We start from the raw sequence: 23,929 nt of genomic DNA, 5'->3' as shown, positions 1-23,929 counted from the left end.
TGGCCAGAAAGCCTAATTTTTAAGATTATTGTCTAACTTGACACTCTATGAGAAAAACAAATGTTTCATTCTAGGGAGTCTTTGTTCATCCCCATGAATTAATGAAACTATTGATTGAATAGGGGGAGCAACTGGACAACTTGATTTTGGGAATATAAAACCACATTGCTCAAGGGTGTCTCTTCTGGCAACATGAATAATTAGATTCTCTGAGTATTCTCATCTTGCTGAGTGTGGAACATAACTGAACATGCTGAATAAAATCTAAAAACATTTTTTTAAAAGGTATTGATGAGCTTTCCAGAAACTAAGGGATACTCCAAGGCCAAAAACTAAGTGAAATCTGCCCCCCCCAGAGACTTAAAAGCATTGACATTTTAGGCTTTTGCTATGAGGGAATTTGCCAGGCTGGTGAACACCTCACAGGCTTGCTGATGCCCAAGGGCTTGGCCCACAGGAGGAGACTTGCACGAGGAAGTCTTCCTAGCCTGCGTCTTCCTTCAACCCCTCTGCCCTGGTCCCAAATCTTCTAGGGCCTTGCTCCTCAAAGCGTGGCCTGCAGAGTTCAGCAGCATAGACATTACCTGGAAATCTGTTAGAGATGTAGAATCTCAGACCCTACCTCAGACTCACCGAATCCTTATCCACATTTTCAGATGAGTCATGAAAACATTCAAGTTTGAGAAGCACCCATCTCAGGAGCTTGCAGAAATTTCAATTGTCAGCTTCAGCAGTGTCCACCAGGTGGCAGGTTTGCAATAGGCACAGATAGCTAGAACTGCAACCGGCCACCCGAGTCTCTAAGTGGCACTAGAAGTTAGGAACAATTGCTCATGAACTGTGGAGGAATGAATGGAGGAGTGACCCCAGAGGAGACCCCTAATCAAAGAGTGGCGGGTGGGGGGGGGGGGGTGTGAGCCACAGGTTCCTCCTGTCTGGGCAGTCCCCAGTTGTATTGTCTAGTGAGAGGCATAGGCTATACCCTCTCATTTTACAGACAAAGAAATCAAGGCCCAGAGAGGGAAGGAGACTTAGCCAAGTGCTCAGCAGCGGGAAGTAGTATCAGGGATGGACTTGGAAGGTAGGTGTCAGGCTGCCTGGCCTGGGCTGAGAGCACTCTACGGTCTAAGCTGACCTGAGCAGCTGCCTCTCCACTCCCTCCCCTCAGATGCTCTTTGAACAGCTATCTAGTTTTCTCTGGAAGTGCTAGAAGCTGCTGTTATAATAAGTCAGTTTGGATGGCCAGTGGTATTTCCACATGATATAGTTTGGATATTTGTCCTCGCTCAAATCTCATGCTGCATTGTAATCCCCAGTGCTGGAGCTGGGGACTGGTGGGAGATGTTTGGATCATGGGCAGATTCCTCATGGCTTGGTGCTATCTTCGTGATAGTGAGTTCTCCCAAGATTCAGTTGTTGTAAAGCGTGGCACCTCCTGCCTGCTCTGTCTCTCCCTTTGTCTTTCTCTCTCTCTCACTCACTCCTGCTTTGACCATGTGAAGTGCCTGCTCCCACTTCACCTTCTGCCATGAGTAAAACTCCCTGAGGCCTCCCCAGAAGCTGAGCAGATGCTGGAGCCATGCTTGTATAGTCGCAGAACCATGAGCCAGTTAAACCTCTTTTCTTTATAAATTACCCAGTCTCAGGTATTTCTTTATAGTAGTACAAGAATGGCCTAATACACCACAATACTCAAGGTCCTGTGGCTAGAATCACTGCCTAGGAAGGTCAACTTTGAAAGGACCTCAAAGCCATGAAGCCTAAAACTAGCTTCCAGCAAGGGAGAGAGACAGCTGAGGCCACAGAGGGGCTCCAACAGCCAGCCCACTGCCCCCACACTGCCATGTCTTGCCATTAGTTCATTTGGGTTTTTTGTTTGCTTCTTCATTGCTTTGTTTCTTTGGTTCCAATTAGGCCTACTCTCATGTCATAAAGGATTTGTAGTAACCCAAAAATGTATTCAAGGCCAAAAAATTAAAAATAGATAGGTGAGGAAATGGGGCAATGGGAAACTAAAAGTACAGATGTAGAGGCACTTTCCCTCCAGGTCCTTTGATAGAAGCTTCCATTACCTGTGACACAACAGGGAAACTCAGTTTACTTGTTCGTCCTAGTCCCATGGTTCACGGCCTGGACCTTGGGAAAGTCCCTTCTTTCCTCGGAGTTATCATTTCTCCATGAGCACAGTGAGGCGCTTAGAAATCATATGTTCTGGCCACCTGGGATCTTGACAGTCACTCACTCGGTTAGGGGTTTCTGAAATACCAGGTTCCTCACAGCAGCCTTCAGGCCCTTGTTCCTCAGGCTGTAGATGATGGTGTTCAGCATGGGGGTGGCCACTCCATAGGAGAGGGAGATGAGTTTGTCTGCAAAATCCTGCTTGTCTGCCCCCAGTGGGTCCTTCGATTTGGGTTTCCCATACGTGAAGAGGGCGGTCCTGTAGAAGACAACCACAACTGTGAGGTGGGCAGAGCAGGTGGAGAAGGCCTTTTGCCTGATCACGTTGATAGAGATGTCAGCACAGGCCAACTTCAGGACAGCCAGGACCTCACAGGTCAAGTGGTTGATGATATTGTCCCCATAGAAGGGCAGGCAACTGACCACGTTTAGTCTCTTCCCTTCCCTCAGGGCAGATGGGCCAAGAACTCCTCTGCTATGGTGATATCAGCCAGGAGTCAGTCCCAGGTACCCTGTAACTCTAGTGCCAAGACCTTAAACTTTTACTGACCTTTAAGTAAATTTCACTTCACCAGCGAGCCTCTGTGACTGGATAGCAAGGGGCCTCCTGCACGTTCTGGCCAAGTTGAAGTTCATTTCTCTCTGAACCTCCCTCCTCTCCATTTCCCATCAGCTCTCACAAAAGACACTGACTTGCTTCTGAGGCTGGTCCTGAGGTTTCCCTTGCTTTTTTCAGGGAATTAAAAAATCTCTGTTTGGGACTTCTAGGTGCTCACATGTGATTTATCCTGGGTTATCATAAGCTTGTTGACAATCCAGGGGTTTTGCAGTTGGCTTTATTTTACCCTGTGCCTGAAAACCATACAAACTCTCTAGAACTCCATCTCCTCCGAGCTCTGCTTTGTGACCTGACCCCTTCCCAGGTTGTTACAGGAGCACTTCCTGCCAGGTGCTCTAAGACTCTCCTGTACTTGCACGAGCACACAGTGTCTGTGCCATGGCCATTTGACTCAAGTCAACAGATGGCTACTGAGCACACCTTCTGTGCCAGGCATGATTCTCAGCACTGGGGACTCAGAGATGAAAATCAAAGTTTCTACTTTAAAGAGCTCAATATTTAGGAGAAGACAGACATGCCAAGAAATCAGTGCAAGGGCTATAACAGCAACAACAGCAGCTGTAGAAGCAGTGGTAGGAGCTATTATCAATTGAATATGTTTTGTACTAGGAGGTCAGATGCGGTGATTCACCTTTGTAATCCCAGCACTTTGGGAGGCTGAGGCAGGCGGATTGCTTGAGCTCAAGAGTTCAAAACCGGCTTGAGTAACACAATGAGACTCCATCTCTACAATTTTTTTTTTTTTTTTAAGAAATTAGCTGGGTTTGGGGGCATGCACCTGTAGTCCCAGCTATAATCAAGCAGCTTAGCAGTTAAGCCTCAAAAGGCATTTTAAAACTCTTTTTACTTTCCCCTTTCTTCCTCCTCCCACCCCCAGTCTCAAGATACAACTTTGAGACAGACTGCATATGTATTACCTTTCATCTTGAAATACAGCCTCGGAACGGGCTGTGAACCTCCACTCTCTTTCTTTTCCCACTCTGTGCTCCCATGCCTTATGCACATTTATTTACCTAGATGCTTGTTAAGCACACACCACACTCACTTATCTGGTCATATGCTTCCTTTGATGCTGCAGGGTCAGATCCTGATAGGGACCAGACACCTCCAGAATTCTCTCTCCAACAAAAGGTTACCTCAGGGTTGGAACCCACTCTCAGCTGAAGAGTGACCACAAGATTGACTGTGATTAATTTATAACCTGGTAGGATCCACGATGGCACCAGCCCCTTCACCAAATGGAACAATAATTCAAGATGAGCCATCGGAGTGTCAAGGAACCTGGTACCTCCTAGCCCCCCTTGCCTCTTCCACATTCCAAAATGTTTTCTTTAAAAACCCCTGCATTCCCTCCACAAATTGAAGAGTGGAATTTGCTGTCTACTTTTCCCCTTGCTGGCATAGATAATAAAGGAATATTACTCTTCCTTATCATAACTCATTATTATTTTGACTTCTTTCTACAAGCAGTGAGCAACCAGATCCTTTTGCTAGTGCCACAGCTACTCAGGAGGCTGAGGTGGGAGGATTGCTTGAGCCCAGGAGGTTGAGGATGCAGTGAACCAAGATCATACTGTTGCACTCCAGAATGGGTGAGAGAGCAAGACCTTGTCTCAAAAAAATAAAAAAAAAAGAAAGATTATATGCTAGGCACCTTATCTACTGTCATTCTCATAACATCCTCAGAAGGAAGGAGCTATCATTCCTGTTCTCAGATGAAGAGAGAAAGTGCAATAAAATCCAAAACATGTGGCTAAAGAATGGGGGCAGATGTTCTCAATCCACTGGTAGGCTTTTAAGTTGGATCTGAGTCCCAGCCATATAACTGCCCTGTTTTCCTCTCTGCTTTTAAATGTAAAGGTCAGACTAAAAGACTGAATGAATATCCATCTACCTCTGACATCTTCCATACACAGGTCAGGATCTGTAGGGACTCTGTCTAAGCCCCATGTCTCCAAGGTCAGATTCCTCTCTGACCCAGGGCTGGATGTCTTGATTTCCCTTGAGGAACTCCTCTTCTGTCTTAGGGAGAAAGCCATTTGGTTTATTCCACAAATGGAATCATGGTTCAAACCTTCATTCTCTTGTAAGAATAAAGATAAGGAATGCTTCTATTTTGGGATCACTTAAGCCTAATTAATTTGATTTGGAAGTATTCATGTTTGGAGTGTTTGCCAGTGTTTTTCTTTCAGTGGTCATGCAAAATAGTCATAGAAACAGCCATGGGATGGATGCTGTCTGCTTAATTGGGGTTCCCTAAAACACACCACCATACAGGCCAGTCTTCAATTCTGGCTTTTGTTTGCTCATTGACAATGGTAGCTCCAAGCTTAGAAGGGGCCTTAGGGACTAATCAGGCCAACTCCTATGCAAAGCATACAGGCCCTACTACTTCTTGATCATGGTCCTCCAGGCTCAGCTGGAATACAAATGCCCCTCGACTTACAATGGCGCAATGTAGTGATAAATCATCATAAATGGAAAATATTATAAGTTGAAAATGCATTGAATACCCTTAACTTGCTGAGTGTCATGGCTTAGCCTCGCCTATCCTAAATGTGCTCAAAACACTTACAGCAGTCTACAGTTGGGCAAAATCATCTAGGACAAAGTCAATTTTATAAGACAGTGTTGAATATCTCATGTAATTTATTGACTACTATACTGAAGGTGAAAAGAAATGGTTGTATGAGTACTCGAAGTACAGTTTCTACTGAATGCATATCATTTTTGTGCCATTGTAAAGTTGAAAAATTGTCAGCCAGCTTTCTTCCAGCACCCTGTGCTGAGAAGAGCTCTATGTACATAGGATACATTTGTTTATAATTTATGTGTACTTGGGTAATCCTAACCATTAATTTTTCCAGAAGTAAGTACCTTGGGGATGAGGAGAGCCATCAAACCTCCATTTTTCTTTCTGGGGTCTGGCTTTGTCACCCAGGCTGGAATGCAGTGGCACAATCAGCTCACCAAAGCTTTGAACTTCTGGGCTCAAGTGATCCCTTTGCCTCAGTCCCGAGTATTTTGGACTACGTATGCACCACTACACCTGGCTAACTTTAAAAAATGTTTTTGTAGAGATGGAGTGGGGGGTCTCACTCTGTTGCCCACGCTGGTCTCATACTCTTGGCCTGAAGAGATCTTTCTGCCTCACCCTCCCAAAGTGCTAGGATTACAGGCATGAGCCACCATGCCCAGCCAAGAACTCCATCTTTATTTTTCTTTTTTGAGACAGAGTCTCACACTGTCACGTGGGCTGGAGTGCAATGGTGTGATCTCGGCTGACTGCAACCTCCGCCTCCTGGGTTCAAGCGATTCTCCTGCCTCAGCCTTCTGAGTAGCTGGGATTACGGGTGCCTGCCACCACATCCAACGAATTTTTTGTATTTTTAGTAGAGACAGCATTTCACTATGTTGGCCAGGCGGGTCTCGAACTCCCAACCTCAGGTGATCCGCCCACCTTGGCCTCCCAAAGTGCTGGGATTACAAGTATGAACCACGGCGCCCAGACTTCAGAAGTCCATTTTTCTACTGACACCTCCTCTGGTTCCTGTCCTCACCCATGCCAATTGCTTCCAATTATATTCAGTTGCTCAAATGGTCAGTTGCTCCATTTATATCATCACTGGCTGCCTTTATTCCCTTCTGTCTTCAGACATTCCCAGGCATTTCAGACCTATAATGATGCATAAAAGGTGCCCACTCACTTTTGTACAAATAACATTGGTGTTATTTCCTTCTGAATATGCCTGGAACTAGAATTTACGTTATCTGGTGTCAGAGTCACAGAAATGCCTCATGTCTTGTGAAATAAGGCTTCTCTATCTTTTGTGCCTAAATTAATATTGAACCTATGCTATTTCTAAGGAGATGAGAGTGCGTGTATGCCAGGAATCACAATTTTTTCAAATTGCTCCTTGAAAGGGACTTCTTTAAAAGCCATCAGGCCATCACGGCCCCCACAGAGGAATACGCTGCTGCTCTGCTGGCCAGTGCTTTAGAGAGAGTGTCTGGCAACCAAGAGATCCTTCAGGTTGGGATGGCTCCTGGAAACATCAAACTGCCTTGGCAGAGTGTAGAGGAAGGAGCCAAAAGGCTCAAAGAATTTGGTATGCTAAATGGACTTTTAAATTAGACCTACCAGATGGCTATGTTCCCTAGGAAGGCTAGGGGACACTCTCTTCACTAAGTTAATAAGAAAATGCACTAGTGAGGTACATTATCAAGAAGTTCAGCAGTGTTTATCCTCTGTCAGCTGAGGCTGACTGTAGGAGGTGCTGTTTTGGAAGTGGGGTCTCCTATTTAATGGAGATGATAATTTTCTAGAATAGTAGATGCCTAATGGCAGCACTTAACTATTAGGGGCAAGAAGATTAATTACTGTAATAGACAGCAAGGTCAGAATAGCAACCAGAGGACCAGACCCACAGGAATGTATGGTGATGAGTATGAAACTGTGATGTTCCTAGGAGCAAGACAGGTAGGCAATTTAAAACGTTGTAAATGTATGTAATTAAAAAAAAATCAAGCATGGATGAGCAGAAGCCTGACAACAGCTTCCCTGTTGAAAAATTATGATTATTCACTCAATTCCAGACCTAAATTAATTCTCAGATCCAAAATACCTCAATTGAAGGAGAGGCTGGTCTCTGAGGAGGAATCCTGCAATGCCCTTGCATGTATATAGTAGTGATTTTCTCCATATTTCCCTTCAGGGACTTGTGACTATTTCCCTGAGTAGCTATACACTGGGGAAAATGGAATACCCCAATATTTTGAGGGCTGTTTGTTATGAATCTTAACTGACACTAATACCAAGGAACCCAAAGGAGCATCACAGATCCCTTTTACTGTAGGAGTATATGGAAATCAGATGATAAATGGGGTCTAGACCCAAGTTTGTTTCCTGATAGGACAAATGGATTTTTATGGAACTAACCACTGGTAGTCATTCTCTAGGTTTCCAAATGTGTAACTGGCACAGACATACATAATAGCTGTTCTCACATTTGCAGTAGGGGTGAGTCCTGCCTAGAGTGGGATCTGCGACATCCACTTCTCCCCTGCCTCTGGAAGGAATCTCTCCTCCTTCCTGTTTTCATGTCTGCTCTTTCTTCTTCCCCTTCTGGACACCTAAATGTGTCTCTTTAATGGGCTTAGGCTTTCTAAAAAGTGAAGGGAACTAGTGAATTCCAGCTGTATTAATTATCTAGGCCACCCTCTCTATGTCCTCATTACACTCCCACCAGTAAAAACGCATTCAGGGCAAAGACTTGAGTCTTATTTCACATGGGGATGAGGAAGAAAAAAAGAGAAAAGAAAAGGAGAAAACAACCTAGTATGTACTGGCATGGCTAAAGGACCAAAGTTTGGTAATAACTGACAGCTATGGTCTGAATGGTTCCCCTAAATTCATATGTTGAAACTTAATTATCGATATAATAGTATTAAAAGGTACAACCCCATGAATGGGATTAGTAACCTTATAAAAAGGCTGGAGGGAACCAGCTAGCCCCGTTTTTGCTTTTTCATCCCTTCTGCCATGTGAGGACATAGTGTTCAAGGTATCATCTTGGAAGCAGAGACTGGACTGTCACCAGACATCAAACATGCTGGTGCCTTGATCTTGGACCTCCCAGCCTCTAGAACTGTGAGAAATAAATTTGTACTATTTATACATTACCTAGTCTCAGGTATATTGTTAAAACAGCAAAAATGGATGAAGACGCTGACATTTACAATATAAAGTGGACTGAAAATAGTCACTATAATACATTAAGTTTCACTCCTATCTCAGTCTGTTTCTTGAGTGTAGGAGGAAGTCATGGACTTAGAGCTCTTTGGGCTGCAAAGAACACATAGCCAATCTCACTGGTGTGTGATGACTGTTATTGCTGGCCTGTTATTAGTTGTAGGATTGAGAATTATTTTTGCATTTGCTTCCTCACAGTCTTTTTGGTGTTTCAGAACAATGTGGGCATACTCATGGAATGTGTGCTATGTGTAACTGCTATGTGTCATGTTGGTTGCATGGACAAAAGTTTGGAAGCTGCTGGCACCCAGTCATACAGTACTTAGTTACTGCTGCAGTCAGGTGGCAAGTTTGCCTCTGAATTCCCCTGTGGTGACAATAAATAGATGAATGTTGTGAATGACAAGATTCTTAGTGTCCATGAGATCAAAACAAAGCAGCTGCTCAGGTCTCACTATTTCTAGTGCTAAGATGTGAAAAGAATTCCTGCCGTAGTACTAATACTCACCATTACATGTTGGGGCAGATGACATTTTCCAATTTATCCCTACATGAGAAAGAGCAAAGGTCTCTGGGGTGACACCAAATCAGAGTAAAGTAAGTAGCAGTTTTACATAGGACAAAACAACCTTGTATTAGTCCATTCGTGCAATGATATAAAGAAATACCTGAAACTGGGTAATTTACAAAGAAAAGAGTTCTAATTGGCTTGTGATTCCAGAGGCTGTATAAGAAGCATGGCTGGGGAGGCTTCAGGAAACTTACAATCACGGCAGAAGGTAAAGGGGAAACGATCATATCCTACATGGATGGAGTAGGAGGAAGAGGGTGAAGCAGGAGGTGCTACACAGTTTTAAACATCTAGATCTCATGGGAACTGACTCACTATCATGAGAACAGCAAGGGGGAAATCTGCCCCCATGATCCAATCACCTCTTACCAGGCCCCTCCTCCAACACTGGGGATTACCATTTGACAGGAGATTTGGGCAGGGACACAGAGCCACACCATATCCTGTATCCTCCAAGATCCCAAATTTTTGTTTGTTTGTCTCTTTTGACCACCTCTATAACTCTTATGGATATTCATCAAATTCTGTATCAAAGAATTTAAGATTTAGTCAGTAAAATATAGCTACACTATGACACAGTATAATTCTGTGTAAAGCCAACAAACTAACCAGCAGCCTCAGAAATTTTATGGCTCTTTCCACTGACAGTCTAAGGTCCTCCCTGGTTACTATTTCCCCAAGAGAACAATGAGGAATTTGGAGGTTGTGCATTCTGGCAGTCTGGGAATCTGTGACAGTCACTCTGTTAGGTGTTTTTGAGCCATGAGGTTCCTCACAGCAGCCTTCACATCCTTGTTCCTCAGGCTGTAGATGATGGGGTTGAGCATGGGGGTCACCACCCCATAGAAGAGGGAGATGAGTTTGTCTGCAAGGTCCTGTTTGTCTGCCCCCAGTGGGTCCTTAGACTTGGGCTTCCCATACATGAAAAGGATGGTCCCGTAGAAGACAATCACGACAGAGAGATGGGCAGAGCAGGTGGAGAAGGCCTTTCTCCTCCCCTCAGCTGAGGGGATCCTCAGGATGGTGGCAATGATGAAGACGTACGAGACAAAAATAAACAGGACTGGGAGTGCAAGGAAGATCATGTTGGCCACAACCATGCTGATCACGTTGATGGAGATGTCAGCACAGGCCAACTTTAGAACTGCCAGGATCTCACAGGTGAAGTGATTGATGACATTGTCCCCACAGAAGGGCAGTCGCATTGCTAGGGATGTCTGTACTACAGAGTTGGTGATACCAGCTGTCCAGGAGCCGACAGCCATGGGCACATAAGCAGCCTTGCTCATGACCACAGGGTACCTAAGTGGGTTGCAGATGGCCACGTAGCGATCAAACGCCATCAAGCTCAAGAGAACACACTCTGTGGCTCCCATGGCAAAGGAGAGGAACATCTGCACTACACAGGCTGAGAAGGAGATGGTTTTCCTGGGGGTCAGGAAGCTGTCAAGGATAAGGGGGACTGAGGAGGTTGTATAGCAGATGTCCAGGAAGGACAGGTTCCTGAGGAAGAAGTACATGGGTGTGTCCAGGCGGGAGTCAAGGATAGTCACCAGGATGAGGACCCCATTGTCCAACAGGATCACCAGGTACATCAGCAAGATAAGCACGAAGAATGTCTTCTCCAGCTTTGGGTGGGCAGAGAGGCCCAGAAGAATGAACCCCAACATAGGGGAGGTCTCATTGGACCTGTTCATGGTGCATCTGCTCTGTCACCTGGAGGAACTCAGAGGTCAACCTCAGCATTCTCTTACTCCGAAAGTACCTGGAAGGCCAGGCACAAATCCTTGCCCTGCTGAACAACTGGAGAATAACGCTGATGATTTGTTCATCTCTATGGGGTTCTAGGAACAGTATAGTACAGGTCAATATTTAACTTCTGCTTCCAGTAAGAACAAACAGGCTAATTTGGACTAACTGTCTTGCAGATGACAATTAGACAAACTGGAAAAAATATATAAAACATTGGAGAAGTAATAAGACAATGAGGAACATAGGGTTTTGATTCTGAGGAAAAGCAAGGACCTAGAGATGTAAGTCTAGCACTTCTGGCTGTGATTCAACTCCAGCATTTGCAGCTTCTGGAGAGAGCCATGGAGAGACTGGGAAACATTACTGACAGCCTCATGGAGATGGAGAATAGGTTTTGTTGTGAAAGACTCACCTTGAAAGGCCCCTCACTAAATGTTCTCCCTTTGGGATGGACTGTTAAAGGGCAGCACCATAAGAATAAGGGCAAATCAGAAGGAAACAGACATTTACCAATGCTGTAGTTCAGCTTCATATCTTCTCAAGCTCTGAAATTGAATTGAGGTGATACCAGAGTTTTGGTGCTCCCAAATGCCTCACAGAAGCAAACATAGATCCACTTTGGAGGAAGACAATATCACCCCAGTCTCTAAATCATTTCTACAAATAATTTTGCAAACACAACATCTGGCACACACTAAAAAAGAATAAGGCACACAAGGAGACAAGAAAATAAATCAAAACTAACAGAAAAAAAGTGACAATAGAAAATAAAGTGTCTCCTGGGGCATGTAGCAGCCAAGAGGATAGCTCTAGTGACACTTGCCAAGAGAATAAGCCCAGGCCACCTTGACACCTCTGGTGCCAAGGTCTCAACATTTGGTTGATCCTTTTATGCATCTGTGGCAGCAAGTAGTCCCCTATGCCCCATGGCCAAGTTGAATGAGAGTTCCGACTGAACCTCCCCTGTTCTTTTCATTTTCCATTGCCTGCGGCCAAGGCATTAACTTGTTCCTGAGACTCTTCACAGAACGTTGGGTCCTGCTCTGCTAGCTTTTTTTTTTTTTTTTTAATGGAAAGGTTAAATCACTCTTGATAAAAGATTCTCGGATTTTCCAAACTTTGGCCAGGCACCTGAACCTTCTTCTAGGTCCATCTGTGTACTTGCTTATAAAATTCAGTTTCAGCAAAAAGCCCTGCTAAGTCAGTTCAGCAAGAACCCCCCTCCTCAATATCTGATCATCCTCAATATCTGATGAGGTTCCTCATCCTCCACCATCCCCAGGTAATGTCTGATTACCGTGTCCTCTCTTCAGCAAGAATTCTGTTAGGTACATTTAGCCAGAATCCCCTTTACCCCCGATGTTTCTTCTTAGTAATTTTCCATCCACTGACCTCCAGCCCCCTCCTTGGCTAAAAATTCCCATTTGTGCCTGCTGTATTTGAAGTTGAGCCCAATTTCTCTCCCTTACTGAAAATTCCCATGGCAGTGGTCTCTATACCTTTTGAGATAGTCCTTAATAAAGTTGGATTTGTCATGCTTTAACAAGTGTTGATGAATCATTGTTTCCTCAACACTCCTCAGACTTCAAAGTGCTCCTCAAACTACTCGAACTATGATTTGTTCTGGACCAGTAAAAAACTTGTAGGCAACTGAGCAATATGGTTTTATTAGCATTGTATCTAAAATACTTACAAACCTCCCAGATATCCATCTCTCCAAGAACACTCAGTAATCCAGCCCCCTCCTCTGCTGTTGCAGGGATGCTTCCTGCCTAATGAGCTCTGAGATACTCCTGTGTTGGTGGTTAGCACATTACAGCTGTGACCAAGTCAGTGCCCTAATAATTCAGGTCAGGTTAACATTTATCTATTGAGCATCTACTTTGGGCCAGGCATAATTCTACGTGCTGATAAAAAAGAAAAAAAGAGCTCAAATTCTAGTGGGGAAATAGTCATGCAAACAAATACTTTCATGATCATCATTATCATCATCATCATCATCACTATCATCATCATCATCATCAACCATAACAATTACTTGAATGCTAAGGATAACAGGTCTTAGGGTCTATTTAGTAATTGCTCCCTTTCTAATGCAGAAAGCCCCTTTCACATTCCTGATAGTCCTAAAACCTAGATTTGACTATCTGAATAATGTGAGGTTCTTTATCTTCTGGTAAAGCTCACTTCATTTTGAAGTAGTTACTCTGTGATATTGAGCTGAAATCTGCCTCCATGCAACTTCTACCTGACCTTGTCTTCTGGAGCCCCTAAAGGCAGTTAATCTCTCTTCCACAAAACTGCCTAAATATAGAGAAATAGCATGGCTTCAGCACGAAGATAAATAAGAATCAATCTCCCTTTCTCTCTTAAGGTCTTAAAAAAGTAGATATATCTCCTAGAGGCAAAAGAATCATCCAGGAGCTCACTACAAAGGCTGACACTGAGAATGGTCCCTAAGCTTAAGGATGACTGAGGTGTCCGAGACACACTGCCACTGCGACGTGTATGCTGGGCAGTGCATCTGTCCCCAGCTGAGTTTCTCACTGTAGGTTGATCAGCCAACACTCAAGAACTTGCATCAGATCATATGAAGAAAATATTCCCTCTACGTCATCATTATCAGATCCAGAAACATGCTTATTATTATTGCCAGATTTTGTATCTAACTATGAAGTGAGAAAGAGCCCAACAGTTTTTATCAAGAAAGGACAACCAATCGTGAGAAGAAGACTACTAGCTGTATGGTCCCTGGCAAGCGCCTGTTTCCTCAGCATGATGACAGGATGAGGCCAGATGAGCTCAGACATTCTTGCAGGTTGAGGAGGTCTATTTGATTTTGTGAGAATAATATCATACCAATGAAATGGCTTCACATCAGCCATCCTCAAGCCCCCATTCCATTACAATCAAGTCTGATGATAGAAATGTAACCAAGCTGTTGATTAATGGGTGAAAATATATGGTTGGATCAAAGGAATAAGACCTAGTGTTCAATAGATCAGGAGGGTGACTATAGTTTACAATAAGCTACTATACCTTTCAAGATAGCTAGAAGAGAATAATTCAAATATTTCTAGCATAAAGACAAATGTTTAAAGTGATGGATGTCCCAACTACACTGACTTGATCCTTGCAAATTATATGAATGTATTAAATTATCACATGTACCTTAAAACCATGTATATCTATTATATATCAATAAGAAACTGTTTTTTAAAAAATAAATGTAGCCAATGCTAATGAAAATTGTGGAATTCCTTTCACCAAAACTTGCCCTTACCTTTATAAAAAAACATCGTGAGCAAGAAGGATCAATTTTCCAATGGTTGGAAAGAGGCTATGTGTCAGAAACAGAAACACTGGGTCTGAACGCCAGGGTGAGGGCCCAGGGTGAGGGCTCAGGACATGCGACAGGTGAAGGGTTCTTTCTGCTTCTCCTGCCTCATGTGCTTGGGGCACAATCTCCAAAGGACTGGCCATCACCCTTAGAAGATAATTTAAATTGCAATTTATTCTTTGGGACCACCGTAGTCCCTGAAGTCATTTAAAGTTTGGAAAGTGAGTTGTACTCAGTTTAGAAACTTTTTATCCTTCTGGGATAACATCCCCAAGAACCAATTATGTTGGCAGCACTGGAGGAAGTCAGCTGTCTGCTTCTTCTCCCCCTCCTTCTCTCCCTTCCTGTTTCTCTTCCTTCCTTGTCTCCTTTCTTTCTTTCTGAACATCATAATCCCATTAACAGGGTCCAACAACCTGTGGGTCAGTGATTCCGGGATTCATTCAAACCCCAAGTGCTCTCTCCTGTGCTGCAGCCAAGCCCCGTCACCCTCAGTCTATGCTTACGCAGTGGTTTGGGGCATCTGGGTGAAAGACCTATACTCTCCCTCTAAATGTTCATCTCATTGGATTAAACACCTTGAAGCAACCTGCTGTGTTCTGCCTCAATTCTTAGTGGGCACCCAAGTCACTGTCCTTTCAGCTTCTTGTCATCTGTGCATGTGCTCCCAGCCCTCATACGAGTCATGGACAGAATGTAACCCAGGACAGGGTTGAGTCTAGAGAATGGGCACATTCCTTTATTCAGCAAACAATTATTGAGCGTATGCTCCTTAAAAGGCAGAAATGTGTAGAGTAACCCAGGGTACCTGCCTTCTGGGAGTGCACCCTCTAGCGGCAAGAGAGAGGCACATGAAAAAAATACAGTTGACCCTCGAACAGCGCAGGAATTAGGGCGCCGATCCCTAAGAGCCAGCAGTTGTTGAAAACTACTATGCACCAGCACCCACCCCTCCAAAACAACTACTACACACAGCCACACAGACCACACACAACTTCCTAAACTAAATATAAATAAATGAATATGCATACACAAGCATACAAATGGAATTTTTCATTTTAACATATATATTTTGGATTATTTATCATTATAATGCTGTAGCATGCATAACGTGTGCCTGTTACATGTATACTGTGCTCTTTGCTCATGCCTGCACTCATCAAACTGCCATTGGCCTACTACACTGCATGCACCCCAATGCAAATCTTCCTCCCCCTGCAATGCATTTTTGGCAGTGCTCCCAAAGACTCAGGAAGGGAAACATCACACACCGGGGCCTATCATGGGGAGGGGGGAGGGGGGAGGGATTGCATTGGGAGTTATACCTGATGTAAATGACGAGTTGATGGGTGCAGCAGACCAACATGGCACAAGTATACATATGTAACAAACCTGCACGTTATGCACATGTACCCTACAACTTAAAGTATAATAATAATAAATAAATTTAAAAAAAAAAAAAAGAAAAAAGAAAATCCATGTGTAACTGTTAACTCCTCCAAAACAACTACTAATAGCCTATTGTTAGACTGAACCCCTAACCGATAACATAAACAGTCGATAAACACATATTTTGTATGTTAAATGTATTTTTATAGTGTGTTCTTAAAGTAAGCTAGAGAAAAGAAAATATTAAGAAAATCATACTGGGTGCAGTGGCTCATGCCTGTAATCCAGAACTTTGGGAAGCCGAGGTGGGCGGATCGCCTGAGTTCGGGAGTTGGAGACTAGCCTGGACAACAAAGTGAGACCCTGCCTCTATGAAAAATACAAAAATTATCCGGGTGTGGTGGCACGTGCCTGTGTCCCAGCTACTTTAGAGGCTGAGGACAGAGGATGGCTTAAGCCTGGGTGGCACAGGTTGCAGTGAAACAAGATGATGCCACTGCACTCCAGCCTGGATGACAGAGCCAGACCCTGCCTGTCTCTCTCTCTCTCTCTCTCTCTCTCACACACACACACACACACACACAAATCACAAGAAAGACAAAACATGTTTACTGTTGGTTAAGTGGAGTGGGTCATCATAAAGGTGTTCATCCTCCTTGTCTTCACATTGAATAGGCTGAGGAGAAAGAGAAGGAGGGGTTGGTCTTGCTGTCTGAGGGTGGCAGAGGAGGAAGAGGTGGAGGAGGTAAAAGGGAGGCAGGACAGGCAGGCACACTCAGTGTAACTTTATAGAAATACATGGTAATTTCTGTCTGATGTTTTAGCTTTTTCATTTCTCTAAAAATGTTTCTATCAGTACCAATTCTTCTACCATTTGCTTTAGTTTTAGTTTTATCAGAGAAGGGCCCATATCACAGAATAAGTCAACAGCAGCCTTGAATACTCAGAGCCCTTCTGCCCGATTGTCTAATGCCAATTAATTTCCTGGCACTGCTTCTTCTATGTCTTCTTCCTCATTGTCTAGCACTGGTTCTGAAGCACTCATGCCCGTCAAGTCATCTTCTGTTAATTTCTCCAATGTGGTGTCTATTAGATCTTGAATTTCTCCAAGATCCATATATTAAAACCTATCACTCCTGGCCTTTCTTCTGCCATCATCACAATCTCTTTCATGATATCCTTGATTGGCTCTGTGAAGTCATGCACATCTGGACACAGTTTTTTCCAGCATGAAATAATTGTTTTGGACTTTATGGCCTTCACAGCTTTTTCTGAAATAACAATGACATCTTCCATGGTGTAATCTTTTGCCTTTATGATGTTCTCTCTATTGGGATTCTCTTCCACAGTGTTGACAATCCTTTTCATAGAGCACCATGTGTAATGAGCCTTACAGGTCCTTATGACCCCCGGAGCTAGAGGCTGAATTAGAGATGTGGGGGCGGGGGGGACGAGTAGACACTTCATTGCCTTCAGTGTTGAACTCATGGGATTCTGGGTGGCCGGAGGCATCGTCCACTATCAAAAGAAATTTAAAAGGCAGACATTTAGTGGCAAGGAACTTCATGACTTCGGGGACAAAATAGAAACAGAACCAATCCAGAAGAAGGGTCTTCATTGTCCAGGCTTTCTTGTTGTGTTTATCTCTTCCCTTCAAGGATTAGGGGCTAGCAACTTTATAGATAAGGGCAGCCCTGACCATAAACCTGACTGCATTTATACAAGGCAGTGGAGTTAGCTTATTCCTTCCTGACTTAAATCCTGGTGTTCACTTCTCTTTCTTACTAATAGATGTAACATTTTTTTTCCACCTCAATGATTTTCTTTTCTTTCTTTTAGAGACAGGGTCTTGCTCTGTTACCCAGGCTGCAGTGCAGTGGTGCGATCCTCATTGATTTTCCTAATGGCATCTGTGAACTCGTCGGCTGCCTATTGGTCTGCAGAAGCTGCTTTTACTATTATCTTGATATATTTTTTTAAAGCCAAATCTCTTTCTAAAATTAGCAAACGGCCAGGCACGGTGGTTCACACCTGTAATTCCAGCGCTTTGGGAGGCTGATTTGGGAGGATTGCTTGAGCCCAGGAGTTTGATACCAGCCTGGGCATTTAGTGAGACCTCGTCTCTACCAAAAAATTTTTAAAAATCAGCTGAGTGTGGTGGTGCATGCTTGTAGTCCCAGCTACTAGGGAGGCTAAGGTGGGAGGATCCTTTGAGCCCAGGAATTCAAGGTGGTGGTGAGCTATGATCACGCCACTGCACTCCAACCTGGGCAACAAAGTGAGATTCTTTAAATAAATAAATAAATAAATAAAATTAGCAAACCATCTTTTTTTGGCATTAAATTCTCCAGCTTTGGATCCTTCACCTTCTATTTGCCTTAAGTTGTTATATAATGATTTCATTTTTTCTTGAACATACTACATTCTATAGATATGCCTTTTGTATAGCAATCCTGCATCCACTTAAAAGCTGCATTTTCGGTATGAGATAAAAAGATATTTTGCAAAAAGTGTAGGGTTTTGGCTCTTGGCATAGCTGGAGCAACAGCTTCATGAATTTCCCTTTCTTTCTCTTTCCCTTCTCCTTCCTTCCTTCTTTTTCCTTCCTTCCTTCCTTTCTTCTTCTTCTTCTTCTTTTTTTTTTTTTCCCAGTGGTTCTTATACTGCATTCACTTATTTTGAAATGGCAGGCAGCCACAGATGCAGACCTCAATGTATGGCACATATCAAGCAATTCAACTTTTTTTTTTTGGGAAGGTCATAACATTTTTCTACTTCTTGGGAGCACTTTCAGCATCACTAGTGACACCTTGTATGAGTCCCATGGTGTTATTCAAGGTTTACTGTACTGTTACAGGAAGAGGGCCCCAATTCAAACCCTAAGAGAGAGTTCTTGGATCTTGCACAAGAAAGAATTCAGGGTGGGTCCATAAAGTGAAAGCAAGTTTATTAAGAAAGTAGAGAAATAAAAGAATGGCTACTCCACAGACAGAACAGCCCCAAGGGCTGCTGGTTGCCTATTTTTATTGTTATTTCTTGACAATATGCTAAACAAGGGGTGGATTATTCATGCCTCCCCTTTTTAGACCATATAGGATAACTTCCTGACATTGCCATGGCATTCGTAAACTGTCACGGCGCTGGTGAGAGTGTAACAGTCAGGATGCCCAGAGATCACTCTCATTGCCATCTTGGTTTTGGTGGGTTTTGGCTGGCTTCAGCTTCTTTACTGCAACCTGTTTTATCAGCAAGGTTTTTATGACCTGTATCTTGTGCCAACCTCCTATCTCATCCTGTGACTTAGAATGTCTTAACCTTCTGGGAATGCAGCCCAGTGGGTCTCAGCCTCATTTTACCCAGCCCCTACTCAAGATGCAGTTGCTCTGATTCACACGCCTCTAACAGTACCACACTATATGTGATAAAAAGTATCCAAGAGCTGCAAGAGATCACTTTTTACTGGGACACTCAATTTACTGGAGAGAAGAACTGCTCTCCTGGAGATGATTAGCATCACACAGCATTTTAAGCAGACATTTGAAATACCTAAGCTCACTGCAACAGCAGCAGGAGGTGGCTATAAAATTATTACAGTTGCATAGTGTATACGATAGTGAATTTTATGCAGTTGTGGTTTGATACTGCATCTTTACATTTGTTTATATTTCTCTCAACTGTGAATGGTGCCACGTATGATCTGTGTTTGTTTGCATAAGTTTTGATAAATTTTAAGTTTTTATAATAGATTTGTGTATATTTTATGGCAATAGATGATAAAATAGATGAGCATGTACATGTGCTTTATGCATTCATGACATACCTAACTTTTTCTTAATTTTTTTTGATATTTCTAGGCTACACAGTTTGTCTGTGAGTGTTTTCAAGTTGTCGCAAATCTCCAAAAAATTTTTCCAATATACTTTTGGAAAAAAATCTGCTTCTAAGTGGACCCACACAGTTTAAACCTGTGTTGTTTGAGAGTCAACTGTAGTTACCGAGCCAGGAAGGCAGCACGGGAGCAGGTGAATTTCCAGGCTGCGGTGAAAGCCCAGAGGGAGGCAGGGGTTAACCTTCCCAGAAAAGTGATCTCAAGGCCTGCAGTGTGCTAGAGCACTGGCCCATCAACTAGCACATCTCCTCCCAGTTCCCATTCGGTAACTTCATGGGTAGCTGTAGTGAGAGTATTTACACCACAGAAATCAGGAAGTGCTACAGATCAGGGCTTTTTTGACTTGCAGAGTTAGTTGTTAAACTTCACTAGCACATCTTGGGAATGGATGAATGATACTTTGCCTGATAAAGGGAAGTGAGGAAGCATCCCAGGCAGAAAGGGCTGTGTAAACAAAGGTACAGAAATGAGAAAGAGCCAGGAGTAGGGACAGACCAGCAGTGCAGTGTTGCTGGCTCATAAAGGGGGCAGGTGCTGCTGATGGAGAGGAAGGCAGGTGCCAGACCTGGGGGTAGTCTCTTTGGGCATCCTAAGAAGTTATAAGAGAACTTTCTCCCAGGGGAGAAGAAGGCACTGAGGGGTTTTAACTAAAGGCCCAATGAAATACCATTGGCATTTTAGATTGATCATTTTGGGCACAGTGTTGGGGGAATATTGGGAGCAGAAGGATAGGAACTAAAGAGATGGTTCTTGAAGGCAGGGGAAGATGAGGATATGAACTGGAGAGTTACAGAGGGATGGCTAAGGCAGGAAGATTCAAGACATGTTTAATAGATGAAAATATTTGAGTTTGGTTGTATATAGCAGGCAGGGGAGGGGAGAGTCAATATTATTAGCTCAAATGATGGAAAAATGAGGGTAGTACCACCAACATAGAGAATATTGCTGGTTTTAGAAGAGAAGATAAATTCAGCTTGAGGCGTGATATGTTTGAGGGGCCTGTGGAACATCCAGGTAGGGATGGAGATGTCCGAGCTGGAGATAAAGGTTTGTCACTCATCAGCTTACACATCATGTGAGGAGAGTGGCTGGAGCCCTGGAGATGTTGGAAATGCTTGGCTGTCTCTCAGTGTGACTCCAACGGCATCGCTACCGGAAATTGTTGGAGGCCTCCTGAAATGCAGATTCATATCTGTAGGATTTTCTTGACCTCTGGGCCACTAGGGCCCCAGCTGCTCTGTTACAAGAACCCTCTGAGGCAGCAGATCCTGGGGATATAAAGGAGGTTCCTTGCTGACAAGGGAGACACACTCCAGAGATCAGGGACCCAGAGGATGTCAGCAGAGGTGTGGGCAGTCAAGGGTCAAGGGTTAGGGGTTGGAGGCAAAGAAGGAGTGAAAGAGCAGCAAAGTAACAGGCAGTTACTCCAATCACTTATAAAAAATATCCTTCCTTCACTTGTGGTACCCTACCTTGTTTTAACCTGAACTGACTCTCCCTTAGCTAAGAGAGCCAGACAGACTCCATATTGGCTCCTTCACTTGCAGCCCCCTACCCACTCCCTTCCTCAGGACTTGTGCAAGCTTTACCCCCAGCATATCCAAGAATGTACTAATCTGATAAGATACCGTGGGTGTTATATCCAAGAGTTCCCTTGGTGGACTCCTCACTTCAGTTAGTAGCTTCAGAGCCCCAAGTGCTTGTGTCCTGTGGTTTAGGTCCGGGTTGATAACGCCAAAGCCCCCGCCATCAATTCTTGTCATAGATTTAAAGCCTCTGCACCTGAAACTGTTTGCTTTCCTGTAACCATTTATCCTTTTAACTTTTTGCCTGCTTTACTTCTGTAAGATTGTTTTAACTAGACTCCCCCGCTCCCCTTTCTAAACCAAAGCATAAAAGAAAATCTAGCCCCTTCTTCAGGGCCGAGAGAATTTTGAGTGCTAGCCATCTCTCAGTCACCAGCTAATAAAGGACTCCTGAATTCGTCTCAGAGTGTGGCGTTTCTCTGTAACTCACTCGGTTACAACATTTGGAGGCCCCAGCAAGATTTCGCCACCGGGTGAGTGCCGGACTCACTCTGGGATCCCCCGGACAGATGGTGGGCTTATAGGGGAGGCACCACCTGAGACGTTCCAGGGCCCTGTAGGCCACTGTCTTCTGGAGGGGAACAGATCAACAGCCGGTGTGTGCCCACCAAAATCAACTCCTGAGTCCTCCGTCTCTGGTCCCAGGAAGGTAAGTCAGATCTGACTCTGTTTCTCTAGGAGGGCAGCGGCCCTGATGAGGGCACCCCTCTGACTCTGTCCATATTCCAGGACGCTAGAGGACAGAGTCCTGGTTTCTGGTTTCTGTCTGATTCTGTTTCTCTGGGAGGGAAGCAGCCTGGAACCAGGGCATCCCATATTCCAGGACGCTGGAGGACAGAGTCCTGGTTTCTGTCAGGCCTCTCTGTAAGACTAGTCACTCTTTCTCTATCTCTTCTTCTCTCGTTCAGTTCTCCTGGAGACCTCTGTTTTAGAGTGGGAATAAGAAAATTGTAATAAACTCTGTGTGAATGAGTGTGTGAATGTGGAGTTCAAGGGCTTGTACTCGAATTTCCAGTTTGTAGCTCTACGACGAAAGTTACGGAGTTCGAGTGGGCCCTCACCTGTGGTTCTGTGGCGACCTCATAAGGCTTAAGGCAGCATCGGGCATAGCTCAGTCCGAGCCGGGGGTTTATACCGGCCTGCCAATGCCAAAAGGAGCCTAAGTCCCCTCTGGGGAAGTGGCCAGGTGGGCATCTGACTGATCCCGTCACAGGACTCCCTCCCCTTGTCTGTCTATAAAAATTGTCATAATTGTTTATATACCCCAGTGTCTCTTGTCCTGTCTGGTGTCTGTCTAAGTTTCATATGTCAGGTCGTCAATATTGCCCAAGACGACTGGGCAAGGACTTCTTCAAAGTCCTGAGTGCAGATTTTCTAACACAGGAGGTCAAATTTCTCGTCAGTCATTTGGGCTGGCCTTCCCAGTCCTGCCTTTTCTGTCAGAAACAAATCAGGTGTTGTTATGGGGAGGGGTGTGGGAAACATTCGTCCATGTGAGATTTCTGGCACCACAAAGGTTGCTGGCATTTGGATTGTCATACCCCACGCCCCAACAACGGGTCCACCTTCTCCGTAGACCAGTGGTGGATCCGAAATAGCCGCCCCGCTGACGTCCTTGCTCACCTTTTCTGTCATCCCGTAATTTTTCCCGTGCCCTTGGATAAGGCACTGTGCAGAGAAGCCTACGCCCGTGCTGCTTTACTCCATCTGGACTCTTATTCTATTCCTCTGTGGCTACTCTCCTACCTTAGGAATGATCCGAGTGGCCTCTTTCCTCTTCATCCCCATCCCTTACCCTGCACATCTCGTTTTCCTGTGTCGCAGCAGGCCCAGCGCATCCAGGACTTGGTTTTGTCCTCTCTTCTCAAACCCTTACAAGAAATGGCCAAGTTTGAACTTTTTGCCTTTGAGTCATGGAGGCATCAACAATATTTGGGCTGTAAGTTAAAAAGGAGGGGGAAATCACATAAGTCCCACTGGCCTCGGATACGCCTCTTGTCCTCTCCCTAGATCTCAAAGCTTGAAGAGACAGGCCGTATGTGGCAAGAAGCATTGGCTACAGTCGTCTTCCTACTCCTTCTAGTTATACTATTTCTGTTCTTCCGATACACAGCCCCCCGAGGCTGTGAATTTCTCTGTCCGTGCTGGGTTTAACAATTCAGCTCAAACCTTGTTAATTGTCTCCAGAATGGGAAATTCTTCTTCCCAGCCCTGTAAAGATTGGAGCCCTCTCCAATGTATGTTACAGAATTTCTCTCTGGGCTTCTCAGATGATTATGGAGTCCGCCTTAAAAAAGGCAAACTCCGGACACTCTGTGAATTAGAATGGCCAAAGTTTGGAACCGGGTGGCCCCCAGAAGGGTCACTAAACCTCACAGCTGTTCAGGTTGTGTGGTGGGTTGTTGCTGGAACTCCTGGTCACCCCGATCAGTTTCCCTATGTTGATCAATGGCTGAGCTTGGTCTGGAGCCCTCCCTCTTGGCTCCGCTCATGTGCCGTTCATGATCCCGCCTCCAAGGTCCTTTTAATCCAGACCACCCTGTCCCGATCCTCAGCTCCCTCAGCTCCTCCTGTATTGCCTCCCTCCGAAGAAGAGGAAAGTTTTTCTCACACAGTTCTGCCACCTTGTAACCCTCCTGCTCCCTCAGAATCTTCCCTAGTCTCCTCGACTATATTCCCTGTGGGCTCTCCGCCTATAGCCTCCCGATTGTGGCAGTGGCAGGAGGAGGTAGCCCCCCTCCTCCCGCTAACAGAGGCACAAATCCCTCCAGGTGATGAGCGCTCAGCCCCATTCTTGGTTTATGTCCCCTTCCCTACTTCTGACTTGTACATCTGGAAGGCTCATAATCCCCC

The 23,929-nt window shown here is 44.5% G+C and overlaps 1 protein-coding gene across 1 annotated transcript; it reads right to left on the bottom strand.

Moving 5' to 3' along the window:
* Nucleotides 1-9,751: 9,751 nt before the first annotated feature.
* LOC101013765 (olfactory receptor 13C7-like) lies at nt 9,752-15,088 on the bottom strand. The gene has a single exon (XM_021927386.2). It carries the CDS (start codon nt 10,815-10,817, stop codon nt 9,858-9,860), a length of 960 nt encoding a protein of 319 aa, XP_021783078.2. The 5' UTR covers nt 10,818-15,088; the 3' UTR covers nt 9,752-9,857.
* Between the last annotated feature and the right edge of the window lie 8,841 nt (nt 15,089-23,929).

Source organism: Papio anubis, chromosome 13, assembly GCF_008728515.1.
Source record: "Papio anubis isolate 15944 chromosome 13, Panubis1.0, whole genome shotgun sequence".
Classification (NCBI taxonomy): domain Eukaryota; kingdom Metazoa; phylum Chordata; class Mammalia; order Primates; family Cercopithecidae; genus Papio; species Papio anubis.
Note: the sequence above shows the minus strand (reverse complement) of the source record. Positions and strands in the feature narration are given on the sequence as shown.